The 26,924-nt window shown below is 37.2% G+C and overlaps 1 protein-coding gene across 1 annotated transcript in view; it reads right to left on the reverse strand.

Moving 5' to 3' along the window:
- UVSSA (UV stimulated scaffold protein A) overlaps positions 1-26,924 on the reverse strand; it is a 97,809-nt gene that overhangs the window by 39,209 nt on the left and 31,676 nt on the right. The window contains 1 exon segment of the mRNA XM_051964119.1: positions 9,421-9,547. Within this exon segment, the coding sequence (XP_051820079.1) occupies positions 9,421-9,547 (127 nt within the window).

Below are 26,924 nucleotides of genomic sequence, written 5' to 3' on the forward strand. Positions count from 1 at the left end.
CACACAAATTTTCCAGATCACAGGGATGTGATCTGCCCCTGATCTCTGTAGTATAGAAGGGATAAACTGTATAAAATAAACTTAAATTGAAAACAAAGTAAATATTCTTGGGAGGGAAAATGCCAATAATTGGAGGAATCAGAAAAATCTGGGGTTTAGAAAGGAACATCTGAGGTCCCAGGGGAGCCAGGGATTCCAAGAGTGAAGATGAGAAAGGGAAGCCTTCCAGGAATGGGACAGAGCCTATACAAAGGCATGGAGACATGACGTTAAAGAGTATCATTTATAAAAAGAACAGAAGGTAGTCCAGTTTGTGTGGAATGTAGTATATGTAAATGGAAGTCACATGAAATAAGTCTGCAAAGACAGGCTGAAATTGTAAGAAGATCGAATGCCAGATTGGGGGGGAAGGGTGTTTGCATTTTGCCTTGGAACATCATCACTGAACTTTAATGAGCTGAGGAGAGTGACATAGGCCTGTGTTTTAGGAAAGTCACCTTGAAAACTGTGTTAGGGATGGGGGCAAAAAGGGCAAAAGGAGAGATAGGGAGGAGGCTGTTACAATAGTCCAGGTAAGAAATGATGAAGATCTGAACGAACATGAACGAAATGAAGGGAATGGATGCAAAGTGGGGGCAGAGTGAGAATCAGCAAATCTTGATAACTAATTGACTAAGGGGTAGGAGGGGGAAGTTGGGATTTGAAGGAGAGATCATGAACTCAAAGACCCTTGCACATGAAATCAAATTCCTTTTAGATGCCCTACTCTGAATGCTTTCCAGTTTGCCAATGGGTTCTCTAAAATCGAGTGTCCAGAGCTGAATCGAGTGCTCCAGAGGCGATCTGCCTAGGTCAGAGTACCAAGAACTGTCATAGCCCAAGTTCTGGACATTACACTTCTTGAAAAGCAGCTCAAGTTCACAACAGTTTTTTTGATCATTCCATCATACTTTTGGTTCATATTAAACTTGGAATTCCGTAAAACATTCAGGGGTAATTTTTCCCATATAAATTATGATATAGTCATGTTTAGCCTATCTTGTATTTTTGAGGTTGATTTTTTTTAAGACTTCAATTTCAATATAAGTCAAAAGTGTGATATAATAGTCAAAAGTAATAATTGCATCTTAGGCTGCCTTGGGAGAAGCAAAATAAGTTTGGGGCAGTCATGTCCCTGTCATGCTCTGTCTTGATCATACCAAACTATTTTGTGGTCAGTTCTGGGTGACATGTCTAGGACAATTATAAACTGCAGTATCAATTCAGAAGACCTATCAGAATGGTGAAGGGTCTTGAAATTAAGCCATATTTGGATTGTTCAAAGAACTGAGGAAGAGGATGCTTGGAGGAGCATGATCATTGGTCTGAAGTATCTGAAAGGGTGTCATGTAGAAGAGAGATGAAAATGTTCCTCTTGGCCTTAGGAAACAGAACTAGAAACAGTGGACAGAAGATTCAAGTAGAGGTAGGTTTAGGCTTGATGGGAAAAACAATTCCAAACAAACAGAGCTAACCTAAACAGGAAAGGGCTTATCAAGAATCAGTGGGTCCCAAGGAAAAGCTGGAAGGTCCCTTGTCAGATATATTGGGATACAAGGGGCTGACTATTTGTGTACAGGTTGGACTAGAAAGTCTCCAGGGTTCTGCCCAACTCTGCAATTCTGTGAAAATCTGTGAGCCAGCATAGTTTATGTCCAAAAAACTGGGACACCATAGACCAGGAGTAAAGAGGCACAGGGCCAATTAGCATATACCATTCCCTGTAGTGAAAGTACAGGAGCTCCAGGAGAATGAGACAGAAAGAAACTCCTTCTACTACAGTGCTTTCAGAGGTCAATGGGAAACAGAATAGACAGAGCCATCAGTTTTTGTCCTAGCAACCTCAATGACAAGAACCAATGAAGAGTTTGTTGCAAACCCACATCCTTCTTCCTGGGAAGACTTGTCAGCAGTCTTCATTCAGCAGTGCTGATGAGGTCTGTTTCACTTGTCTCCAGCCTCACAAATAGAATGACCTGAAATCTTCCAAATTTTACTAATGTTGGGATCCAACTAGTCATTCTAACTACAATATCATCAATGACATCTTTCCATCTTGTCTATAAAAATAGCCTGAGAATCCCTGTCACTTATCAAATGACTTGAGCACACTCACTATTTAATTAATAGACCTCATTATCAGATGAATGTACAGAATTTTAAAGGAATGTTCCAAATTAACTAAAAGTTAATCCTTTAAATTCTACAGTTCTTGCAATTAAATTTCTCTCCTCTTATCCTTCAAGCCTCAGTTTTCTCCTTTATAAAGTGGGAATAATAGTATTTTCACTTTCTACTTCAGTAATAAGAAAAAATAATAACCACATTTATATCATACTTTAAACAATGTGGAGAAATGGGAGCTATTGTCACAGTGTTGTTAGGCAACATGATATGCTAGAAACAAGTCTGGATATGGAATCAAAAAATACTTGGCTTAAATCCCAGCTCTCCTGCCTATTAGGTTTTCTGTGACCTTAGCATTAAATCCCTTCCTCTTTTGGGCCACATTTTTCTCAAGGACAAAATAAGAGGGGTTGCTAAAGTGACTTTTAAAGTCCCACCAGCCATCAGCTCTTACCCTTTGATCTCTCTGCAGCCACTGACATTGTTTATCATTCTCTTCTCTCTAGGTTTTTTGGAATACTGCTCTCTCCTGGCTCCCCTTTTAACCTGATTGCTCCTTTTCAGTCTCCTTTGTCCAGATCATGGCTACTAATTATAGATTTTCCCCAAGACTTTGTCCTAGGTTCTCTCTTCTCCCTCTATACATGATCTCATCTGATTCTTGGTGATCTCATCTGATTCCATGGATTCAATTATCATCTCTATGCAGATGATTCATAGACTTATTTTTACAATCCTACCATGACCTCCAGTTTTCCATCTTCAGCTGTCTATTGAACACCTCAAAGCTATCTCATAGCTTTTTATTTTATCACAGACATCTTACATTCTACATGTCTAATAATGAACTCGTTACCTTTTCCCCAAAACTTTTCTTCTGAACTTATCTTTTACTGTTGAGGGCACCAGCATCCTCCCAGTCACACAGGCTCACAAACTAGGTACTATCTATCCTTACTCTCACTTACTGCACATACACAATCTTGCCAAGTGCTATCATTTCTAATTTCTCTCATAGTTATCTACTTGTATCCTCCAACATAAGCATAGTACAGCCTTCATCAATTCACCTCTGAACTAGTTAGTCTGTCTCCACACCTCAAGTCTTCCCCTAATCCAATCCATCTTCTGTTCAGCTCCCAAGGTGAGCTTTCTAAAAGTATACATCTACCCATGTCACTCCCATACTCAATAAACTCTAATGGCTCCCTAATACTTCCAACATAAATGGAAAAATTTCTAGTTTTCTTCACAACTATTTCCCCCTCCTATGTTGCCAGTTTTCTTACATTTTACTCCTGTCTACACTCTACAAGAGAGTGAAACTGGCCTTCTTGACATTCTACCTCTCAACTTTGTGCTCTTCCAAGGCTGTCTCTCTGCTCTTCTTTCCACCACCCCATACTATCTTCCTTTTCATTGTAGGGCTCCAAAGAACCTGTTTCAAAAAATAACTCCATTCCTTCCACTGCCATAAAAAAATCTTTCCTGTACATAGATCTATTCATGTCACTCCTCTGTTCAAAAATCTATAAGCCCCTGCACTATTTCACACAGCTTGTCTGAGAAGCTTGCCCTATATCCCCAAGCTGGTGTGAATTCATCAGAGCCAAGAATTTTGAATTGGAAGGGGACTCTGATGCCATCTTGTCCAGCCCCCTCATTTTACTGATGTAGAAAATAAGACCCAGGGAGGTCAGGCGACTTATTATGAGGTTCCAGAGCTAATAAATAACACCACTAGGCTGTGAACCAGGTTTTCTGACTCTGTTCTCTCTCTTCCTTTATAGGTCCTCTCTTCCCACTATACCATGCTAGTTTTTTGACCTATCCTTCCCTCTTGGATAGTCTCTCTGGCAAAGCACAGTTACAAGAAATACCAGAGGGTATGTCAGCCTTCTGGAATCATGAATAAACCTGCTCTTTCCTTCCAGGGTTGCTGTAGTTATCCTAGTTACCCTATCTACCAGTTAATTACCTTTTAAACTTGCTGACACATCCTCCATTTAAATGGTGGCTCTGTGTGTCTGAGATAAAATGCCCAAGTTTACATTTTATCTTCTTCTAGGAAGGGCTAGGAGAGCCAGAAAAAGACCTAGCCTGCTGTCCCAGCAGACCCCAGGTGTGCATAAGGGTAAATAGGGATTATACAAATGAGAGGTCATTAAAGGGCTGGTAATGTTAATTTGGCATGACACCCCTAATGGGTTATATCTTCACACTTGAGTTACCTAATCATCTAAATTCTTTTAACAAATTTACATTTCATTTTAGAGATCCAGATTTAAATTGACTTGTCCTATATCACCAACAAATCTTTGGGCATTGTTTTTATTTGCTAACCAACCTAACCCTTAAGTTTGACTTTAGGGGTCTAGAAATATGCTTGGGTATAAATTTTTCTTCCAAAAAGAGATCTGAAACTCTGAGATGCTAAATGCCCACATGGCCAATGTAATTCAGGAAACATTTATTAAACCCTTTTATGTGCAAGGCATTGTGCGCAATCCTGAGAAAAAGAAAAAGAAAAAATGACCACTTTTGTCCTCAAGAGTCTCCATTCCATACCCCTGGGCATAGCACAGATACACAGGTTGGTGTAATGCACATTAGAACATAATAGGAGTAAAGGAAACACCCAGACTCTCAGACAAAAGATTCACAGGGGACTTCACAGACTATAACTGGGCTAAGCATAGTTGAGAAAGAGAAAAATTCTGAAAGACAGGAATTATGCATGAAGGAGGAGAGGAGAGTTGAAGGAGAGGGGCTGGCCTAATCTTGGAGTCAAAGAATCAGACATGGAGAAATCAATAACAATAGTAATAGTAATAATTGCTGGTAATTATATACCACAGTAAGGTTCACAAAGGTTTACTCATTTTCAATTTATCCTCACAACAACCCCAGAAAGGAAGTGCTATTATGATCACTATTTTACAGATAAGGAAACTGAGGCAGGCAGAGGTGAAGTCTAAAGTCACACAGTGTCTTCCTGGTCTGCCAGTCTATTCAGTGTACCACATGGCTGCCTCTTAACAAGTAACATATAGAAAAGAGGCTGTGACAGCTTTCGTGACCAGTAGGCTGGATCTGAATACCTAGGACTCTATAGGCTGGTGTAGATGCTATCATCTCCCTTCTTCCCCAACACCTTACTTTTCCACTTCTTGCTCCCATGACTAAAGTCATAATACAACATTGCCTGGAAGGTCCTTTTGTTCAGCTCAGCACTCCTCCCCTGGCCATCACTCTCCTGTGTTGCCTCCCCAGTCAGACCATAAGCTCAGTGAGGGGCAGGAACTACCTTGATTTTTGCTTTGTATCTTCAGCATGTAGCACATATTAAATATTTTTAAAATATTTCATTCCTTCATTCATATAGCTAGTAGACTACTTTACCTAGACTGTCTGAATGTGTGAAGGGTTATGACATGAAAAAGGAAAGGAAAGTAGGCTGCAGCCACACTGCAGGTGGAAGGCCATGAATGTTTGGCTAAAGATTTGTATCTCTTAATAGAAGCATTAAGGAGCCACTGAGCAGGAGAATGATAGGAAACTGAATTCAAAAATAAATATTCTTTTTCCTTTTTGGAAAATAAAAACCCAGAACATATTTCTCTAGAATAAAGAATAAATGAAGTGTTTAAAATTCAGACTGTAGAGTATGAACCTTGATAAAGTTCAATAAGTGTGTATTATGGGTTACTGTGTCATATGATACAAACAGCAATTTGATTACTTGCTCAATTGTGGGGTTGTTTTAAGCTTACAATTATTGAGACAGGATAAAAAAATTGTGAAACGGTACTAGAGATTTTCCATGGCATAAAAACAATGCCAATCACATTAAAATTTCTTACTATTGAAAATATTTATTTCTGAATGCTAATTTGAAAAGTGTTAAGTCTCAAATCAATGAGATTTAGTGATTAATAATTATAATATGCCACACTAGTAGCACCTTGTACTTTAACAAAACAAACAAAAAAAAGGCAGTAAGAGGGAGACAGTAAAGGTACCACTGCAGTTTTATGCTGATATCCAGAATGCCCTGAAAGAGGATACAGGCTCTACTAGCTGAGAACTATGGCTGAAATCAGAAAAGAACAGGTCTAGTGTAAGGACATATATTCTACCTAGACACAATGTGACAAAGGTTCAACTAAGCCCAGATAATCACACATGAGAATGTCTCTGGGGCTGCCCCGCAATACTGTCTATCGAAAGAAATGGTACAAGTCTGGCCTGAAGCTTGGATTCTGCCCCCTCTGATATCATAGGACTCCTTTGGTTTATGCATGGACAAAAAGAAGCATCAAACATACAGTGTTTTTGTTCAACAGATTGGCTTTTTTCTTTTTCTTTTATCCATCTCCTTAAGGTATATGAGAAATCCCCATAAAATGCTTCTGATAAGAATGGGTAGAGGGAAAGAAGCTGGGACTGAAAACACAGGGGAAAAAAAGGGCTCTAAGTGAGGGCTCAATATTAAATCAGTGGCAAATTCATATCAACACACTCAGTGAAGGAATGATTCGTAAGAGACCAGGACTGGAAGTAGAGGAATTATAGTCTACCTTGGGATCAGAAGGTTTGGGGCCCAGACTATCCTGACCCTGTGACCTTGAACTGGTCATTTTCTCACGATAATGCTTTCACTACAAATTTTACAGGGTTGCTAGGAGAAAAGTGCTTTGGAAACTATAAAATACTATATAGATACTATAATTAGAAGCATCCATCAATTTAATCATACCACTTTGTACTCTTAAGTTTTTGAAAAGCAGAAATTAGTTTAGGACTCATCTCAGTTTACATTTCTATAGTACCTTGCCATTATAAAGTGTTTAAAATACACTGATTTGATCCAACAACCTTGTGAGACAGATAGTGAAAGCATCTTAATCCCCATTTTACAGAGACTCAAAAGCATGAAATGATTTGCCTTGTAGTGAGCAGAAGAGCTGAGGGTGAAGCTCGGGCCTCCCAACAAGACCTTCCATTAACACTGCCTCACAATCAGGAGGAGAATTGAACAAGCCATTCTCCATCCATATCTGTGCTAAAGATTCATCACCTGGGGCATAAAACCCTAGAAACAAAGGACTACATGAAAAACCAATATACAAAACATTAGGAACACTGTGGACATTTAACTTCAAGGCAGAACACAGAATCTAAATAATTTTGGATAATAAAATGAGCTCTGAAACTAAAAAGGTTGTGGCCTGTGAAACCACAGCCTTCAAAGGGGACAGACTCAATTAACTTTCAAATACAGAGCATCTAATTTTTGTCCCTTTAGCTGAGAGACTTGTTCTTTTGGTCAGTTCAGAAGCTGAATTGTTTTCCCTGAATATCAAAGAAATTGGAGCACTAATGATAATAATATACTGAGCAGAATATCATGGGTACATTATTAATAATATCCTAGACTTTGAAGCAGGGAAAAAGGTTAGTTGTTTGTTAAAATTCTTCTCATCTGGTTGAAAATGTTTAAAAATAAAACTCATTAGTGTCTCTCAAAATCATAAAACATTAAGACAGGAAAGAGCATTAGAAACCAGCTAATCCAATCTCATTTTTCCGAGGCTCAGAGAATGAAAGGGATTTCCTTGCCCAAAGTCACAGAGTTTTTCTAACATCATTACCACAAATCTGATGTTTTAGAAATGCCTTTTTTGAAGAATAGGCAATATAGTTCTTCCTCCTAGGTGCAAGTGGCCCTATCCTGACAAAGAACCATCCCAGTTTAGCAGAGAGAAGGTCCCTCATACTGAAGTCAAAGGCCCAGGTACTTCTATTACAAATTTCTGCCAATTCCCCAGCTGATGGTAAATCTACATTCCCCCAAACAAGGAGAAGAGGGTGGAGAGAGAAAAGAGAGATAAGAGATGAAAGAGATAGAAGAATGAACCACAAAACAATTAAGGAAACCACAGTCTGTGTGTAGTTAGAGCCTGCCTGGCTCAGGGGGGAAAACACTATAGTGTTGGAATCTTTACAAACTGCTAACTTAGTTTAGGATCAGAAAGTGCTGGGGAGGAGATCTGGTCAAAGGCTATTTCCCCTCTTTGATCATCAGCTTCCTTATCTATAAAATGGAGTAAGAATATTTGTACTGTTTAAGACAGCTGGAGATAATGTTGGACCTGGAGACAGGAAAAGCAGAATCCAATTCCTTGTCTCAGGTGCTCATCAGCTGAGTAACCCTGGAAAAACCTATTTGCCTCAGTTTCTTCTTCTATAAAATGAAAAGAATAAAAGTACCTGCCTCCCAGGGTTGTTAAGAATATAAAATGACCTCATATTGGGGAAAATGATAAGTAAACTTAAAGCACTATGCAAGTGCTGCCTATTATTTACCTTGTAGAAGTATCAAGAGGATCAAAGGAGAAATTATGTCAACAAATTTGTTATCATCATCATTATTATTACAGAAGAGAATCTGGAAGCTGGGCTTTGGGCCTATACCTTAGACCACCCCAAGCCTCCTTTGGCAGTTTTCTCACAAGGTATTCTATCTACCCCAGCAAGGGGCACTCATTACATAAATCCATCAGCTGCATTCTGCAAGGCTGTGGGTGGCAGAGGGGGAGTTGTTCTTGATGGAACTATCATTTCAGTTCTTTATGGTCCACTAATTCACCTGTCAGCTTTATTAGTGTCCAATAATGTGTTTAATCCCCCAAACCTTTCCCTGGTGCTCGGAAAGATGGTAAGAACAAAATCCCATCTGGTCACTGATGGGCGACCAGCCCACAAAGCACTCGGTTTGTGCCCCAGCGACCACTCCCCATCACCCTATAGGTGGGCAAGGCCGGGCTGCCAGTCAGGCCCAAGATGCTGATATTGTAATTGCTGCAAGCAGTGCAAAATACTACCCAATTTCACCAAGACCTCATCATCCATATTTCTACCCACTGGCTATTTATACACTTAAATTTTTTTCTCCCTTTGAGCAAATAAATATCTCTGTTTCCCAGGCATCCAGCAGCTTTCCTCAGCAAGCAATGGCAGAGCCGGGCTGAATGAAATAAGCGCCTGAGCTCTCAGTTGCTGCTTCTCCTAGAAAGTATTTGTTTATCTAGACCCAATCACAGCTCCCCTATCTGTGTAATGACTTCCTCCCAGCAGCCAGAGAGATTACCCACACCACTGATCACTTTATTACTTCATAATGGCTGTTTATTTACTTTACTGCGGCAGTAACACGGAGGGATAAAGCCTTTCACAGCTGGGCAAACTCACCATACTCCTTCCGCAGGTGGTCTGGAATGTGGGGCTCATAACCTTCCTTCTCGGGTACCTCCACAAAATCCGCTTCATCTTCATCTTCATCTTCATCTTCATCGGAGTCAGCATCTAAGGCTCGCCTCTAGGGAAAGAAACACACCCTAAGCACAAACAATCCATTTGGGGCCACTTCAAATGAAAATATTCGTCTGTTGGAAAGGGGGAGGAAGATCTATGAAATACCCTACTTCACCCCAGTAAGTTCATTTATACCCAAGTTTTCTCCCTATAAAGACATGGCTTTACTATATTTCAAAATCTTAGCTCCCAAACCATCTTGGAACCTTAAAATATTTCCCTAAAATGTGAGCTTTAGGGATTCGCCCTTAAATGTCACTTGCCAATCCTGGACCAGTGTAAAAGGAAATGGAAAAGACCCATCAAAATTGCAGTCACCTCCAGAAGCTGGTCTCCCAGTTCAAGTCTTTCTTTGTTGATGCCTTTGCTGCAAGGATTGTATAAAATAATCACTGTTTCACAGAACAAACTGATGGGCAGAAAGAAAGAGTGCAGAAGAATGGGGGATTTAATGCTGATAAAAGCAAGGAAATTCACTCTGGTTTCAATGTGTTTTTATTCTATCACTTCTTTCTTGTCTTTAAAGCATGAAACTTAAGAGAAGCTGAAAATTATCACAAATCCATGTTCTTCAGGCTTGATAAAATTTATAAAGCCTATTATTGCAAAAAATATAAATCAGGCCAAATTTAACACTTTAAACTTCTTTCAGGTACAATATATATAGGATGACTACACAATGACTATCTGATATACTACTCAAGAACAGACTTCATGTATTAAAATCAATGCAACACTTACCTTGCTAGATATGTTTTAATGTTACTTAGCTGCTGGCTAAATTTTTTTTTCTTTTGAATAGCTTTAAATAAAAATAATTGATCTAAGTCACCATGCTAACCTATAAAATGAAATTGTAATCCCAGTGAATGCTAGCTAGTAGCAAGCTGTCTGCCTGTCAAGGAGGAACATTCATGGCTAAGTTCTAACTAAATGCCCCAAGCCACACATGCTTCAGAATGGTGACGGTTTCACATTTAATTTGCTTTGCCCCTCCTCTGCTGAATGAAAGAATTCCGCTTACCCCATTTTATTAAAAAGCAACAGAAATCAACATGTGTTTATATTGTCTGCTCTTTTCTGGAAATCAAAACCAAGCTACAGCTCTGGGAGACAATCTGAGGGGCATTCTTCACAGGGAACAAAAGCAAAAGCCAGGTGAGTGTGATGACTTTCAGTGTCCCTGCTGCTTTCCAAACAGGTCTTTAGCATGGATATATAAAACCACTGGCCAAATGAAAAAAAGAAGAGGAGAAAGAAAAAGAGAGAGAGAGAGAGAGAAAGAGAGAGAGAGAGAAAGAGAAAGAGGAATATGATTTCCCCCGGCAGCAGTATCATACCAATTTAATTCACTAATCTAATCATGTGTCACAGCAGTATAGGCTGAGATACTGCAGCTTAAAAGAAAAAAAGGGAAAAAAAGACAGAAACCTGGAAAGGGAAAAAACCAACCCCTAACCCAGCAAGCTACATCCATACTGCATCACTTCTTGATCAGCAATTCTCATGGGCAAGAGTCAAAATCTCTCTCTCTCTAGCTAAGCAGATGGAAGTTAAACCAATAGATGTACATAATTATTGTGGAAACTTGGTTCAACATTCTCTTCTATAGAATCCCCTCCTAGAAAGATGTTTGCTTACGGGGGAAAAAAAAAAAGAAAGAAAAGAATGCTTTAATGAATATCTCAGAAGACAGAGGGTTTGGGGGGTATCCATATCAAACAGGTTTTCATTCCCCCTCCTATTTCCCTTTCACTGCAAATTCCTTTATTAATCATAAATGAAACCACCCCTACCATTTATGATAAACAGGCTTCAAAACTGAAATCCCCCAGCCGAAGCAATGCTTTCTTCTTCCTCACCCAGAGAGAAAGAAAGGGTCATCAGGCTGTAGGAAGTATTGGAGAGCTACATATTTTGCTTTTGCTTCTTACTACAAACAGCTCTCCCTAGCCACAGAAAGGAAACTAGTCTTTCAATCCTGCTTGAAGTTAATGGGACAAAAACCTATCCAAGGGGCCACACTTAGGTTATAGGGATGTCCAACAGCATACCTCTACCAAAAACCTGCTAAAGTATTGGCCAAGGACAGATGTCCATTTTCAAAATCCAGATATAGAAGAGCTCCTAATATATACCAAAAAAGCAAAGTACTATATTTGCAGTTTTTGCTCCAAGCCAGCTACAAAGAATTCCCTCATTTAATTCAATGGGTCAAGTCTACTCAACAAGAGAGAGAGGTACAAGGTAAGCCAACATCTATGTCTTATTATCATGAAGCTTAAGGGAATTCTCACCTTCATTCTGTCAGGTATTTGTGGCCCAAACATAAACATCCATGGAGTTTTTTTAAAATGCTGTTGGGGACCCCCCCACACATACACATTTCTCCTCTATATAATGGCGTCAAAAAAAAAAAAAAAACAACCAAACTATAGAGAAGCATTTCCAGTACTGCTTTATCCCTATGCTTTTAAAAGGCAAACTATTAAATCTATACACTAAAAGCCTTAGCTTGTAAAAACTTGGCTATGTTCCCCAAGTAGAAGCCATGCTTAAGCTTCTCTACAAGACGATAATGATTGGCATCTCAGGATGCTCAGAGATTTGAGCTCTGATTTTCCACTGGAAGAATACAGATCATGAACCTCAAGCCACAAGTGCTCCAATAACCAGACAAACTAACACAAGTCCAGTGGTATCTGCAATTTTAGCCTGTCCTTGCTTAGTCAAAATCTAGCCTCACATCTAGGATTGGACTTAAGACACATTATTAACATGCTAATTTCACATGATGAGAGCATCTCCAGACTGGAATGCTGGCTCTAGCATTCAGACCGGCAGGGATACTGAATGTTGAGGGTATACCTGTCTCAGACACTCCTAAGCCTATGAAAATCTCTCCTGAGAAAGGCCTAATCAGATGCAAATTCACTTTGTTTAGGTCCGATCTGTGAGCTGTGCATTTAGGGGCTATAGGAAACATTAATCATTGGAAACTGTAATTTTTGTTATCAGTCTAACACTAATCAAAAGGGAAACCTGTCACTACCGCTGACCTGTGAAACGTCCCAATTATACTCTTCGGAAATGACAGGAGCACTTAACTTCCTCACTGAGTAAATGACGACGATCAATCAAGTCTGAATAACAATGAGCCACGGAGCTGAAAATTATTTTTTGTATAGAATCTACCCAGGAATTTATGAAAGGTGAAAAGCAACCCAAGGTTTTAGGGGCATTATGGCTCCCAGCTAGTGCAGTGCATATCAAACACTAAACAGAATTTATGTGTTTTAATTTTCTAAAAGGTAGATGTGGACTTGGTGCTACAATGCATAACATATAATGCCAGATTTTAAATATGGGGGTCATTTTCATAAAATATTGTGCTTATTGTTTGCACCCTTGAATTTCATTGGGGACTTTGATTAAATTTCTATTTTCTGGAAAATATTTAACTGCTTAGCTAACTAGTAGGAATTAAGCCTTCTTTTCCTCATTGGAAATATTTATTTTGGAGGTTATAGCAGAAATCTGGGCCTTTTTATTCCAAAATAAAAAGTGATGAGACTAAGCTCTCAAACCTAAACATGTCTATAAATAGTTATGGTCATTAAGTCTTTTTTTTTTTTAAAATACAAAAGCACAGCTGATTATCTTGTCTACAGCAATTCAGTTCCCCTTCTCCTAAAAGAATATTTGTTCAGGATCTCAGGTGTCCTTTTATGCTCTTCCTAAAGAGCTAAATACACATTTTTTTCACTTCATTTTTTAATAAGTTAAAAATAAGATAATATATTCAACCTAAATCAATTTGGAATTATGAATGTTCACTACTTCTGTTCAAAAGACTCAAATTATAATTTTATCTTTCCCAAGCTAAATATCTAACCATACCATATACCTGTAATACATAAATTATGCTATCATATAAAATACAATTAAATTATAGCTTAAGGAAAGGTGGTCATTATCTTTCTTAATGACAATAGTGAATGAGAATTCAATGGTGAGTCAATCTCTCTTCAATGTGCAAACTAAAAATATTATATAAACTTTGAAGACCCTTTGGAGAAAGGAAATGAAAGGGAATCAGTGAAAAAAATCCCTACTTGACCATTTTTAAACATTTCCTTCTTAAGGCAACAAATAAATGGCTCAAAAGAATCATATAATTTTAAGGATGGTTCTCAAAGTATAGTTTGAGGACTCCTGAAGGTCCTTGAGACTCTTTCATAGAGTCCTCAAGGTCAAAACTATTTTCACAAAAAATACTAACATATTATCTACCTATTAAAACATTGCTCCCTTTTCCAAATACAAATCTGTGTAAGGTCAGATTTTCTTCACATATGTCAACCAAAACAACATAACAAAACAGATTGAATACAGAAGTAAATATGAAAATCTAGCCGTAGCCAGACATTTCAGAGATTTGCAAAAATATGTAAAGCAATGTCACTCTTCTCACTAAATTTTTGTTTTTAAAAAAGTTATTTTCCACTGTTATTTGTGTTACATGAAATTAATTTTTATTGTTATTTTAAAATAGACTAATAACTATTTTAAATATTGGTTTTAATTTCCAATATGCTAAATGTTGATAGATGAAATCCACATAAACAAACTTTAAGTTCCTCAATAATTTTTAAGAGTTTAAAGGAGTCCTAAACCCTAAAGTTTTGAGAATTATTGATTTAAAAGATTTAGAAAAGTTTGTGGAGTTTTTAGTTCAAACTCTTCATTTTACAGATAGGGAAACTGAGGCCCAGAGAAGTGACAGGAACTTTTCAGAGTCACTCAGAGTCAGCTACTAAGTGGCAGGGCCAGTATTTGAAGCCAGATGTCCCGACTCCAAGTCTAATACTCATATACCTCAAGTTGTTATAAAATAGGTAGACTTCTGTTTGAGGCTCAAATCCATTTGAGGACACTGGTGAGGAGGAATATGAACCAAACAGAAATCTCACTTTAAAAAACACCCAGAATTGACACATTGGCCACACTTTTAGAAGCAGAGGCTTTGGCTAGATAAGCCAAAAGAGAATCTCTGTGTCTGATGGAAATGACCTTTAGAACAATCTTCTAAGAATTGAATCTTCCAAAGAGCAGTTTCCCCCTAGAGCAGGTTACTTTCAACCTCACCAAAAAGCTAAGCTCTCAATTCATTATTCAAAAATAAATAAAGCTTTTTTAAAAGCAAAATTACAACCATCTTTCCCTCACTCTATCATTCTTCCTCCCTACTATCCCCAAAAATGTATTTGAAGAGAATGAAATCATTTGTATTTCACTCTGCACTGTCATTTCTGAAGCAAAATGAGGAAGACAGAGGAATACTCAGGAACAGGTTGGTGTGGTTGTGATCTGTGAGGGAATACCTAAGAAGTGCTGACAGAAGCCTTTGCTAGCCAATCAAAAGCTTCTCCTCCTAATGTCTATTTAGTAAAACAGGAACCACACATGACAGAACACAAAATCGTGATGGGATTTCCTTCTCCTCCTTTAAAATTTTTTTTTTTATTTTAAGTGTTTGAATAGAGCCAAGATTGACTGACTCATTAAAGTCAAACACACAATTAATAGTGACGGCTCTCACTCACCCAAAATTAAACTGACACCACACCAGCACAAACAAGGCCGCACACAGACCTAACTCACAAGGGAGAGATGAAGAAGTGTCCTTGCTTCCTACCCTGGTTTTATACAAATTGATTCTTACCCACAGTTAAAAGGATTTAGAAAAATGAGCCCCTGCAATCATAATTAAACAAGCAATAAAGCTGTGAAAATATACAATGCAATCAGTTTATAGAACTCGATGCAGTGAGAACGCTAATTATTTGAGAGGGAAAAAGAGAGAAGGAGCAAAGGCAGTACAGAAAGAAGCCATATCTACTGACTGGAGTCTCCTGCTGGGCGGAAACTACAGCTGGGACCATTAAATAAATTTTGTACGGTCTAATTAACTTGCTTCGCAATCTCAATTACTTTTCACCCAAGAAATCACTTTTGTTCAGTTTTATGTGTGTCTGTTTCCCTTTTTTTAAAAAAAAAAATGATGTAAGGCATCCTCAGACAAGTGAACTCTAAACTTCATTTGTCTTTCAGCCGGCTTGATGGCTATGCATTTAAAAACCCATTCTATCTTATAAACTAAAAATTAAATGTACTCAGCTGTGATGGTCGCCATTGCATCTGCTATTTATATGCTAATACCCTCCCTGGAAGATCTTGCAAATTATTCCACCATGCCAATATCTCATGTGCATCTACTCAGAGCCAACTAAACATTTTTTTTCCTAGAGGGCAGAAGATTTTGGCCAAGGGACTATAATACTTAGCACAGTGGAACCCATTTAAAGAGGTAGCTAGCTGTTAGGTGAAGATATTTTGTTTAAAATAAAAATATGCCCAGAATTGCAGTCAGGTCTTTTTAAATGAGCATAGCTTGAGCTTCGTAAATCCAATCATCTATTTCCATTACCTGAGTACAAATATTTTAAAACAAAGACAAGCATTTTACAGAAAAATACCTTCTCTGTTTACATACTCCAAATAAAATGAAAAAAAATTTCAATCTTAATATTGAAAAATTTCAAAATTAGAGGTGACAATAGCTCTTTCACCCTTTTCAAAATGATAATGTTATTCCAAGCTAAACTAGAAACAAGATTTTAAATGAAAACCAAGTCTGGATGACACAAGACTACATAATCTATTTCCTAGGGCAAAAGGGTCCTTTTTATCTGCTTAAGAAAAAAATCTTATTTGCATTATTTCAACAAAAAATATGAGAACACCACAACAATATTTTAGAATCTCCTTTTTATACAACTTCCTATTGCTGAGGTTATAGAAGGTTCTTTTCAAAGGTAGCTGATAGGTAGGCACTTAGCCCAGGTTTTGCAATTAGTACCTTCACAGTTTAAGCTTGTTAAATTGAATAGAATTAAAGGAAATACAGTAGAAAGGACTTTGGATCAGTATGAGAAGCTCTGAGTTCAAATCTCTGTTTTGCTATTTAGTAGCTATTTAGTAGTAGTATTTAGTATGAGTTTAGATAAGTCTCATCTATCTGGGCCTCAACTTCTTCAACAAGGGAGTTAATTTAAAGTAGGGGTTCTTAACCAGGGACCCACAGACCTCCAAGGGATCTGGTGGATAGATTTCAAGAATTCTATGAACTTGAGAGGGAAAAAAATTACATCTTGATTTTCACTAATCTTTACCTGAAATTTAGTATTTCTATCAATTTCAATTCTTTTTTTAAAAATACATTATTCTAGGGCCAGACTGTAATTACCTAACAGGAAGCCTAAGGCTAAGAGTTCTGAACTATAGTGGGATAAGCTTATCAAATCAAAAGTGGGATAAGCATGAGATTTGGTATTAATGTAGTCAATGTCCAGGAACCGGAGGTCATCAAGTTTACTAAAGAAGAGCAGACTAGTCCAGGTCAGAAAATGAGGTCACAATTCTCATGCAGACGAGAGTGGGAGTGAGCCCAGGAGTAGCCCCTGAACTTCCATCCTGGATAAGAGATAGAGATCCAGGTTGCAAAAACAAAAAGTATACCCCTAACTTGGTATATTTCTTCTAGCTCTAAATCTTTTAATTATTATTGTTAACCCAATGATCTGGAACTAAAAGTAACAATAGTATAATTGGGCCAATGACATACAGAAGTATCACATTCACCAAAAGACCAAAGATTGCATAGAAGTCTCAAGTGTGGCCCAAACAAAAGTAAAATGTAATTGGGAAATGTTTAACAAAAATAAATAAAAAATATAACACAACATGAAAAATGTTCATTTATTGTTTTCTAAGGATCCATTTCTACTTGAGCTTGACACTACTGATTACATATTTCAAAGCTATATACTCAAGGCTGCTAATATCCAGAAAGGCTTTATTCCTTTCTGTTTTCAGGTAAATATAAAGGTAAACTTACAGGTTTAATAGCCTATAATTGGGGTGTGTAAGGGGAAAAATCCATCCCTGGTGATCAAGCACCAGGAGATGAGTCACATTATCCATAGCTACACTGATCTTCAGGGGAGAGACATACAGTATATTACAGTCTGCCCATCACTGGCATGACCTCTGAGAACCCTAGGTCACCTTGCATCTACAGTGAGGTGTCTAAAGAGGACTTCAGGCCACGATCAGAATGAGTCATTCTGATAGGCCTGTAGAGATACAGTCATACATATGATGAGGCAATATGGCAAAGTATAAAGTCCATTGGACTGAGAATTGGAAGGTCTAGATATGAGAACCACTCCAGCCACATCCTTCCTATAAGAACGGTCTCCTCATCTGTAAAATGGGGAGAAGAATATTTGCCCTATTTACCTCATGGGGTTATGGTGAGAATTAAATGAGATAATGGATATGAAAATATTACATAAATATGGGCTATTATAATTCAGTTGATCTGTTATCTAGTTTTATAAACACAAATTAGCACAATCTTGTAAGGTTCTATGTAGAAAATACAGTTTATTTTGCTATGCAATTTGCTTACAAAGTGTGTCTTGTGTAGTGGCTGCAGAACTAGTTACTGCTGAACACTGAATGGTCTAAAAGCAGTGGTACATTAGAAAAATAGGCCAAGTTATCACTTGGGTTAGTTGAACTTTACATAAAACTAACATCATATTCAATGGAGTGTGTAATAGTTTCTTAGTTAGAGCAACCTAAGATCTCGAAATCTAATAACTCTTATTCCCCTCCCTCCAAGTGTTATAGCTCCCCACAGTCAGCTAACTTTGGGTTATGCTGTTCAATGTACAGGAAAAAAAAAAAAAAAACCAATGTCTAGGGACTTGGGTTCATGCGGCTAAATTATTTTAAATGAAAATTTTACATTGAAGATCTTTGCACACATGTATTGTGGGAAGGGGCTGCCTGTCTTGCATCAGTGTGTCTTATCAAACACACCTGCTCACATGAATAAAACCACTGCCAAGCGTGTCATTGCAAGTACTTAATGCAGGCTTTTTGATTTTGATGATGATAAGGATGTTCTTCAAATAAAACGGCACTTACTAAGGATAATCAACACTAATACTCAGGAGCTAGTGGGCATACAACTCAATGGATTTATTTTTAACTTTGTGATTTTAATAGTTATTTTCTCTGGTCCTTAACCTTCTTTTGTTCAGTCTTTCATTTATCTGATGTCTATCAATAATAAGAACTCTAGTCCCTTAAATTACATATAGCTTTGAGGTCTACAAATCACTTCATCATAACAATCCTAGAAGTCTAGGAACAGGAAATTTCTCATCTCGGTTTTACAGAAAAGGAAACCAGGGTCCAAAGAAGGTAACTTGCCAAGATTTGAATCCATCTCTGATGACTCCCAGCCCCAATTTTTTCCCCCAATACACTGGTCTGCTTCCCTTGTGCAAGACACTGTCCTAGGTATCTACAAGGTGCTAAAGGAAATATGAAATATAAACCCAAGAGCCTACAATTTTCTAGGACAGACCAAAAATATACATGAAAAGTTAAAAAGCAGCACACAGAAATATAGGATACAAGCCAAAAAACAAGGGAAAGTTTAAATGCATTATATTTCATCTTCTCCTAATATTTTCTTTGCTTGGACTTTTTTAGCTACAAAAAGCCAAATAGAATACAACCACACCTTCAAAAAACTCTTTTTTTTCTTTAGACCCCAACTCAATACCTTGTACATGTTGTTGTTTGTTTAGGTATTTCAATCATGTCTAATTCTTCGTAATCTCATTTGGGGTTTTCTTGGCAAAGTTACTGAAGTGGTTTACCATTTCCAGCTCAATTTACAGATGAGGAAATTGAGGCAAACAGGATGAAATGACTTGTCTAGAGTCACACAACTAGTAAGTGTCTGAGGCTAGAATGGAACTCGGAAAGATGAGGCTTCCAGAGTCTAGGCCCAGCACTCTACTCCATCATATAGCTGCTCCAACCTTACACATAGTATCTATTCAATAAAAGTTCATTTTTTTGTTCTTCTAACTAAATTTCAATAGCAGTCAAACTGATCCCACTTATCCGAGTCATTTTGTAAAATTATCCTAGTGAGTAGGTTGACAATCCAACCCATCTATCAAATGGCCCATATCACACCCAGTGGAATACATTTAGCAAGGAAAACATTTTAAAACAAAACACTATGTGTTCTCTTCTTCTTTAATTACCTTTTTCATTTTCTTAATATCACTGGTTTAGAGAGAGGACAAAGTGCCAATAAAAAAGCAAAAATATATATTGATTTCAAATGGACTAATTTCTACTTCTACAAATGAGTTCATATATTTCCACTGCTGAATTTGTCGCTGCTACATCAACCTCACATTTGGCAGTCTTTTCCAATTAAACAAAATCATTTTAAAGTTCAAAAAAAAAAGATTACTGCTACTATAAAATGGACTGATGCTTAAAATGAATTTTTTCTAACTTACTGACTGTAAGAATATTCAGTTATTACTAATTGCACAACATAAACTAATTGGTGATCATAACTGCATAATTAAGCAAGTGGCAGTTTAGAAGTTTTCAAAGGAATATTATCATTTTAACTGAGAACAGGCATAGACTACACCTATTTCAAAGTTGAATGTGGCAAATTATTTGGCCAAGATTAAGTTAGGATCCTTATTTGTTTATTTATGTCACTTACCCTGCCTACCTTTTAAAGGGCTTGGTCTCTCTGGGCTCATTTTCCCCATCAGAAAAGTAAGTGGATTGAATTCATGATCTCTAAGGTCCCTTTCAGCTATAACATGCTATGCATCTATATCTTAAGATGATTACTAAAGAACACACAGTAAAAAACACCAAAAACATGTAAACTGAACTATATCTCTCTAATAATTTCAATAACAACAACAAAAAAAATCACAACCTAAGAACTCATGCCAATGGAAAAGAAGAAACTTAAACAGAGAGTAAAATCTCATTTGTTCTCATCTCTGTCACCTTGTAAATAAAAGGATGGTGTCACAAATGTTCATGTGCTCTAAAATAATACAATGAACAAAAAATGTAGAGAGATTTTTTTCTCCTTAGTTTTGAATTGTGTTTTGATATTCATAATATAGAAGTTGTTGTGGTCTTTTACATATTTGTCAAAAGTTTTCAAACACTTAAATTACACATTATTAAATTAGTGTTTAAAGCTAAGTCTGTTCTACAGACAGAGTTAACGATGCTGATCCCATGCTAAATGAGGAAACACTTGAGCAAATGACTTAAACCACTCTGTAAATTTTATTTGAAAATTAGTCAAGAACTCATTCATAATTTTTAATTAAAACAGCTATAATTAACATCAACATTCATTAACATTAGCCCACATCTGCCCTCTGTACACACCATTATGGATGCTTGAGTATTATCTGGTCCAGATCTTTTTCTACTTAAATGGCTCCCCCCTAGGCTACAAGGCAAGATTCCATCATTCACCACTACTCTCTGTCACAATATAAGCTATATGCAAATCACATGATAAAATGTGGCACCTCAACTACAGTTGGAATTCTCAACCAACTGTGTGAATTCCCTCAACTACCCATGCACTCTCCTTCAAGTTCTCTAGTCGATGAGGGCTAACCTTAACAAAATTGCTTGGATTTCAGTTCTAGTTCCTATTTTTATCAGCTTGCCAGAAAGCATTTGGAAAAGAGTCACTCATATGACAAAGCAAGAGGTTTTTCCCCCCACTAACCAATGGTTCTAATACCAACCAATCCAAAATAAGTCCAACCTGACAGATGACTTTGACCAAGGATCACTCAAAGACCATGAAACCATTTTCTAACTAAATCCTATAAAACATCATTTCAGTTTCTCTTGACAAATTCTAAAACTAATAACTCAAGATAAGTGGTCTCACTCACTATGTCAAGCTATGCAAATCACCAAGACTAAGTTTAAAGGAGAGGAGGGAACTAAGCACATCAGAACTAAGCATTCCTTGAAAGAGCAGATCTGGCCATTCCAATTGGCCCACGGGCTATCTACAAGGGTCATAGGAGTACTAAAGATGCCTATCTCCTTACTCAGAGAGTTATCTTGGTAAGCCATGGGACTGATCAAAGCTTGCAGGCACACCAGTTCCATCATGCATAAGTAGCCTCAATCTCAGTGCACTCAGAAAATTGTACAAATGCAATTCCTTTAGGCAAAGAGTCAAATTAGCATGTCCCAAAAGTTTGGCTTAAAATGAAAATAAATCACGTCACATCCACGAGCCAATCCAGCAAGAGATATGAAACAGTAGGCAAATATATATATATATATATATATATGTAACATTCTTTTTTTTTTACTTTTAGTTAAATTTTTGACAGATTTTGTGTTTGTGAAAAAAAATGGGAAAGTTTAATTTCAAAATTGGAAGGGATTTCTAAATCTTAACTAACCCCTCCCTGAATTTACCTCTCCCCTCCCCATCATTCTTCACAAATGGTCAGATTTGTCTTTAGTCTTTTATTTAATTAGGCGTGTGTGTGTGTGTGTGTGTGTGTGTGTGTGTGTGTGTATTACTAGAAGTATAGGTAGCATTTTAAAAAGGGGATTTAGAGATGTCCATTACTAATCAATTTATAACCAAATTATATATTACATAAATTTTCAATATAATAAGATAGTGTCTAAGGCAGAAAGAAATGATAATAGTTTCAAAAAAGGGAATGATCAGTTGACTGACCTGTTTAAATCTAAATTTATAAACAATTTACTGATAGCTCACATCTTGTTTTTGTGGGCCTGGGTTTCCTAAAGCTATTGGTTTCCCAGGAAAAAAATAATAGAAAGGATGACACAACACACTATTCTGCAGAGATTGCAGAATGTAGCAAAGGTAAAAGAACAGAGAGCCTTTTTTTGGAAATAAAAATTAATTGACAAGGAAAAAAAGCTGGAGTCTTTAGTCTTACAAAAACTCCTGTCCTGTGGATTTCATTAAGATAATCAAAAGAAAGAAGACAGTAAGCATTCTAAATTCTAAATCTAATTATTCTAAAGAAAAATTGAGGAATTGTTAGTGAAAATCTAATACTAGCATTTATTAATTTTAAAATCACTTCACAGTATTTCTAACCTGAAAACATACATGGGCACTCTTTGAGCTGTGCACATCTGACTTAATACTCCATATAGGACCAACTGATTATATGTTGCCTTTCCCTTCTCCTATGCATCCTGAACAATAACCGAGCCTTTCTGGCACTTGGTAAATGACATATGGAACTGTAAAACCTAATATCTCTTCCCTGCCACCACCTTTCTTCTCTCTTGGCGGCTATCTTTTACTGCTCAGAGCAGAATTAAATTATTCTCATGCAACTTTTTTTTCTGCAGAACACACACTCTTTGAACTCCCTTCTTCACCTCCCCACAACCCTATGATGATATCTGGTCAAGTCATTTCAGGAAAGTCTCTCTCTGTATTCCATTTGTAAACCAAAACATAAACTTAATCATTGTTGATATGCATAAGAATAATGCTAGTGATAAAAAGGAAAAGATACCACTAAGTTTTAAAAATAAATAAAACAAAATCTAAAAATAAATTCCATCAATCTCAAGGCCCATTAAATTCCCAGAATCGGGAATCCTATAAAAATCTCCCTCTCCTTCCTCCCCTTTCTCTAATGAAACTCACTTATCCTCAAATTCTAGCATTCAACATAACTACATTCTCATTCATTTCTACTAGTTTCTTGATTTGTTTAATTATTACTATTCCAAATATTGTATTTGTTCATCGCAAACATACAGTTTATCAATGACTCGAGTCAATAGAAGGAAATATAATGGTGATATATAAGTAGGCCGAAGCATATTAAGAATTTAAGAGGAGGCATAAAAGAAATCACTTGAGATATTTATAACCATAAAAGGAGGTAGATAAATCATTTAAAGACACTAAGAGAAAACAGATGGAGAAACCAAGTCTTGAACTTATATACACAAGTTTTTTCAAGAACAATGGGAAAGTCTCCAATGAATTATGCTGATATAGGTACTTTCTTGCCTTCCTTCTGTGGATTATCTCTCTATGTTGTGCATCCTATTTGTACAGAGTTGTTTGCATGGTATTTTCTCTAGACTTCTCTAGCTCCTTGAGGGCAGGGACTCTTGATTTTCTTTGTATGCTCAGTGCTTGACTCACTGTCTGGAATATAATAGGGTCTTAATAAATGCTTATTGACTGTTGACTGACTTTTTAATTTGTTTTTCAAGAGAATCTGTGAAGGATTTCTACAAAGACATAGATGTGAATTACCAAGTCTAAAAAGGAACAGGCAGTTGGTGATTTGCACACATAAAAGAAACAACTCACTCTGGTGACAGCACAGACCTACTAAGGTATTGAAGAACACTAATATTCATTTGTGTGCAACACATTAAAAGTATGTCAAGTGTTTTACTCCCAATAATTCTGGGAGGTAGGAAGCACAAGAAAAGATGAATAAAAGGAGATCAGAAAGGTTTAGTGACTTGTTCAGACTCACAGAACTAATGTACTGTGGGTTTGAAGCTAGGCCTCCAGCTTCAATCCAGCACTTCTTCCATCATATCACATCTTACCAACATCATGGATTAAATAGTATTTTGTGGGCTAATTTGGGAACATTTTTACCACTTCCCATGGAAGTATGTGTTTCACCTCACAACTATGACTGTCCAATGAACTCACGGAAAACAGTCTGGAAGGGCTGTTTGCATTATACTGCTCACAGGGCATTAAGAAGAACTAGCAGCAAAAGCAGTGATGAAAAAACACATTGCACAGCTATTTACGTGCAAAGCACAATCTGTTCTGATAGATCTGGTCCTTATCAGAGATGGAAATGTTCTGCTACAACCTGCAATTTCTGCAGACCTCCAAACAGTGAAAACTGGACGATGTTGGCAAAAGTAGAGAGCTGTGTCCAAACGACCTAAGGCCACGCCTCCAAAATCAAATCAAAGCTATGGCTTTGGAATTGATCTGACACCCCAAGTAGATACAGTGTAAGTTAAATGATGACTTTGATATATATATTAAAAAATCAGTTCATTACCTAAGCTAAACCTATATGTAATAAGCAAGTTAGGAGAAAAGTTGTTAATCCCAGAAATGGCTGGTCAGATGACAATGGAAATTTTGTTGATCAATAACATATTATTAAAAAAAATTTGCTATTAGAAGGGGGAAGCAAAGGATGGGAAGGAAACAAACATTAACTAGTATCTACTACGTTCCGGGCACTAAGTGCTTCACAAACAATATCTCAATTGAGCTTCAACACAACTTTTGAAAGGCAGATGCTCTTATTATCCCCATTTTGCAGAAATTTTGAGAAAACTGAAGCAAGCAGCAGTTAAGTGCTTGTCCAGGGTCATACAACTAGGAATTTGAGGTTGGATTTGAATCCAGCACCTCCTTGTATAAAGGCAAACTTGTGTGTATAGAGGTCAGGCTGTATCTGCATAATGGATGGTGGGATGATTATTACCCAGCTGCTCTGTGAGCTCTGAGCAGGCATGCCATACCTGAAAGAAAACAGTGGCAGAGTTGAGCATCAGGGTCAGTCAGGATAGCACCAAGTTGTAGGGCAGCAGGGAAAGTGCTAGATAGGAACATCCACTTTGCTACATGGAATCTCCAATAATGGGGAGTTCTCTATCTCAGGAGGTAGAACATTGTTCTTTGGACAGCTCTGTTTTCCTTATACCCCCTGAAATCAGCTTAAATAACAGCTGGTCTTCACATGGCATTCTTCAGTAGACAAAGTAACTTATAATCTATTAATTCATTTGTCCTCAGAACAGTTCTGTGTGGTGAGGTAGGGATTTTTATCATGTTTAACATATATTGGATTATTTGCCAAATAGGGGAGGGGTGGGAGGAAGGGAAGGAAGCTATATAAGAGTCAATGTTGAAAAATTATCTATGCATATGTTTTGAAAATAAAAAGCTTTAATAAAAAATGATGTAAATGGAATTAAGAGAGGTTAAGCTACTCAACCACAGTGTCTTAGCTAGGATTAAAAATAGGTCTGCTGATTCCAAAATCAGGACACATTCATTCATCTAAGCATTTATGAAATACCTACTAAATATCAAGAACTGTGTTAAGTGCCGGGGACACAGACACAAAAGTAAAACAATCTATACGTAAACTTATTCACATTCAACTGGAAGGAGACAACACAGATAAATACTTTGTACACACACTGTCCAAATTGAGTACCAAATGATTTGGAAAGACAGGGTATCGGCACCTGGGAAGTCAGGAGAGGTCTCATGCAAAATGCCAGCCTGAAACTAAGCCTGGTAGGAAGCTGGTCATTATTCTAGGAGGCCGTGATAAAGCAGGAACACATTCCATGTGTGAGCAGATAGGACAGCCTACACAGAAGGCATCACACTAAGGTATGATGGGATGCCTTATAATAATGGTGAACACAAGTAGATCAATTTGACTGAACATAGAATGTGTGAAAAGGAATAGTATGTAATAAGCTGGAGTGAGACTGTAAAGGACTTTAAACACCAAATGGAGGATTTTCCATTTTATCTTTCTGAAGTTTCTCACCAACACAGTCATCTTAGCATCTTTTATCAGGCTTAGCGCAGGGCCTTGCACATAGCAGGTGCTAAATACCAATCTACTAAAAGCAAAGGCTGGTCTTCCTAGAAGATTGCCCTTTGAAGTATCTGAGCTCTAAGGTTACATGAGCTTCAGCTACTTTTCTCCAGCTCTGCCAGAGAAAGCAAGTCATCACTAAGAAAGCACTCTTCCTGAGAAATCAAAATGATTACTCTGATGACTACTAGGACCTTCCATAGAAGAAGTCTACTCTTATCAGAGAAACACATGTATTCCCAAAAATGTGCCATTTTGAAAACTTTCCAGAGACAGAAACAAAATATTTTCTATTTGGCTGACTTCAAGACTTATCAATTAGCAAAAAGTCTCTTTCAGACTAGTCTCAATCTCAGCTTCCTCAAAGGACTGATGTGGCTGGTCCTCTAGGGATATTTAGTTTCATGAAATAGCTTTCAATATAGCCTGACTTTAAAAAACCATTTAAAAACCTGAGTTTATTATTCTGATTCTAATTATCATTATTACTATTTATTGCTACTACTTTGCCTAGTTAAATCAATAGAATCATCTATAACATGTTAGAGCTGGAAGGAACCTTAAGTTAACTTAGTCTAGCCTCCTTATTATATATTCCCCATATACAGGGGGAAACTGAGGCAAAGAGTAGCTAAGCGATTTGATTAATGTTATAAAGCTCATTGGCAGCAGAGTAGAGGCTAGAATTCAGGTTCCTGAATTCCTATCTATGGTTTTTTCATGGTCTCATTATTGAAT

This window comes from Antechinus flavipes, chromosome 6, assembly GCF_016432865.1.
Source record: "Antechinus flavipes isolate AdamAnt ecotype Samford, QLD, Australia chromosome 6, AdamAnt_v2, whole genome shotgun sequence".
In the NCBI taxonomy this organism is placed as follows: Eukaryota; Metazoa; Chordata; class Mammalia; order Dasyuromorphia; family Dasyuridae; genus Antechinus; species Antechinus flavipes.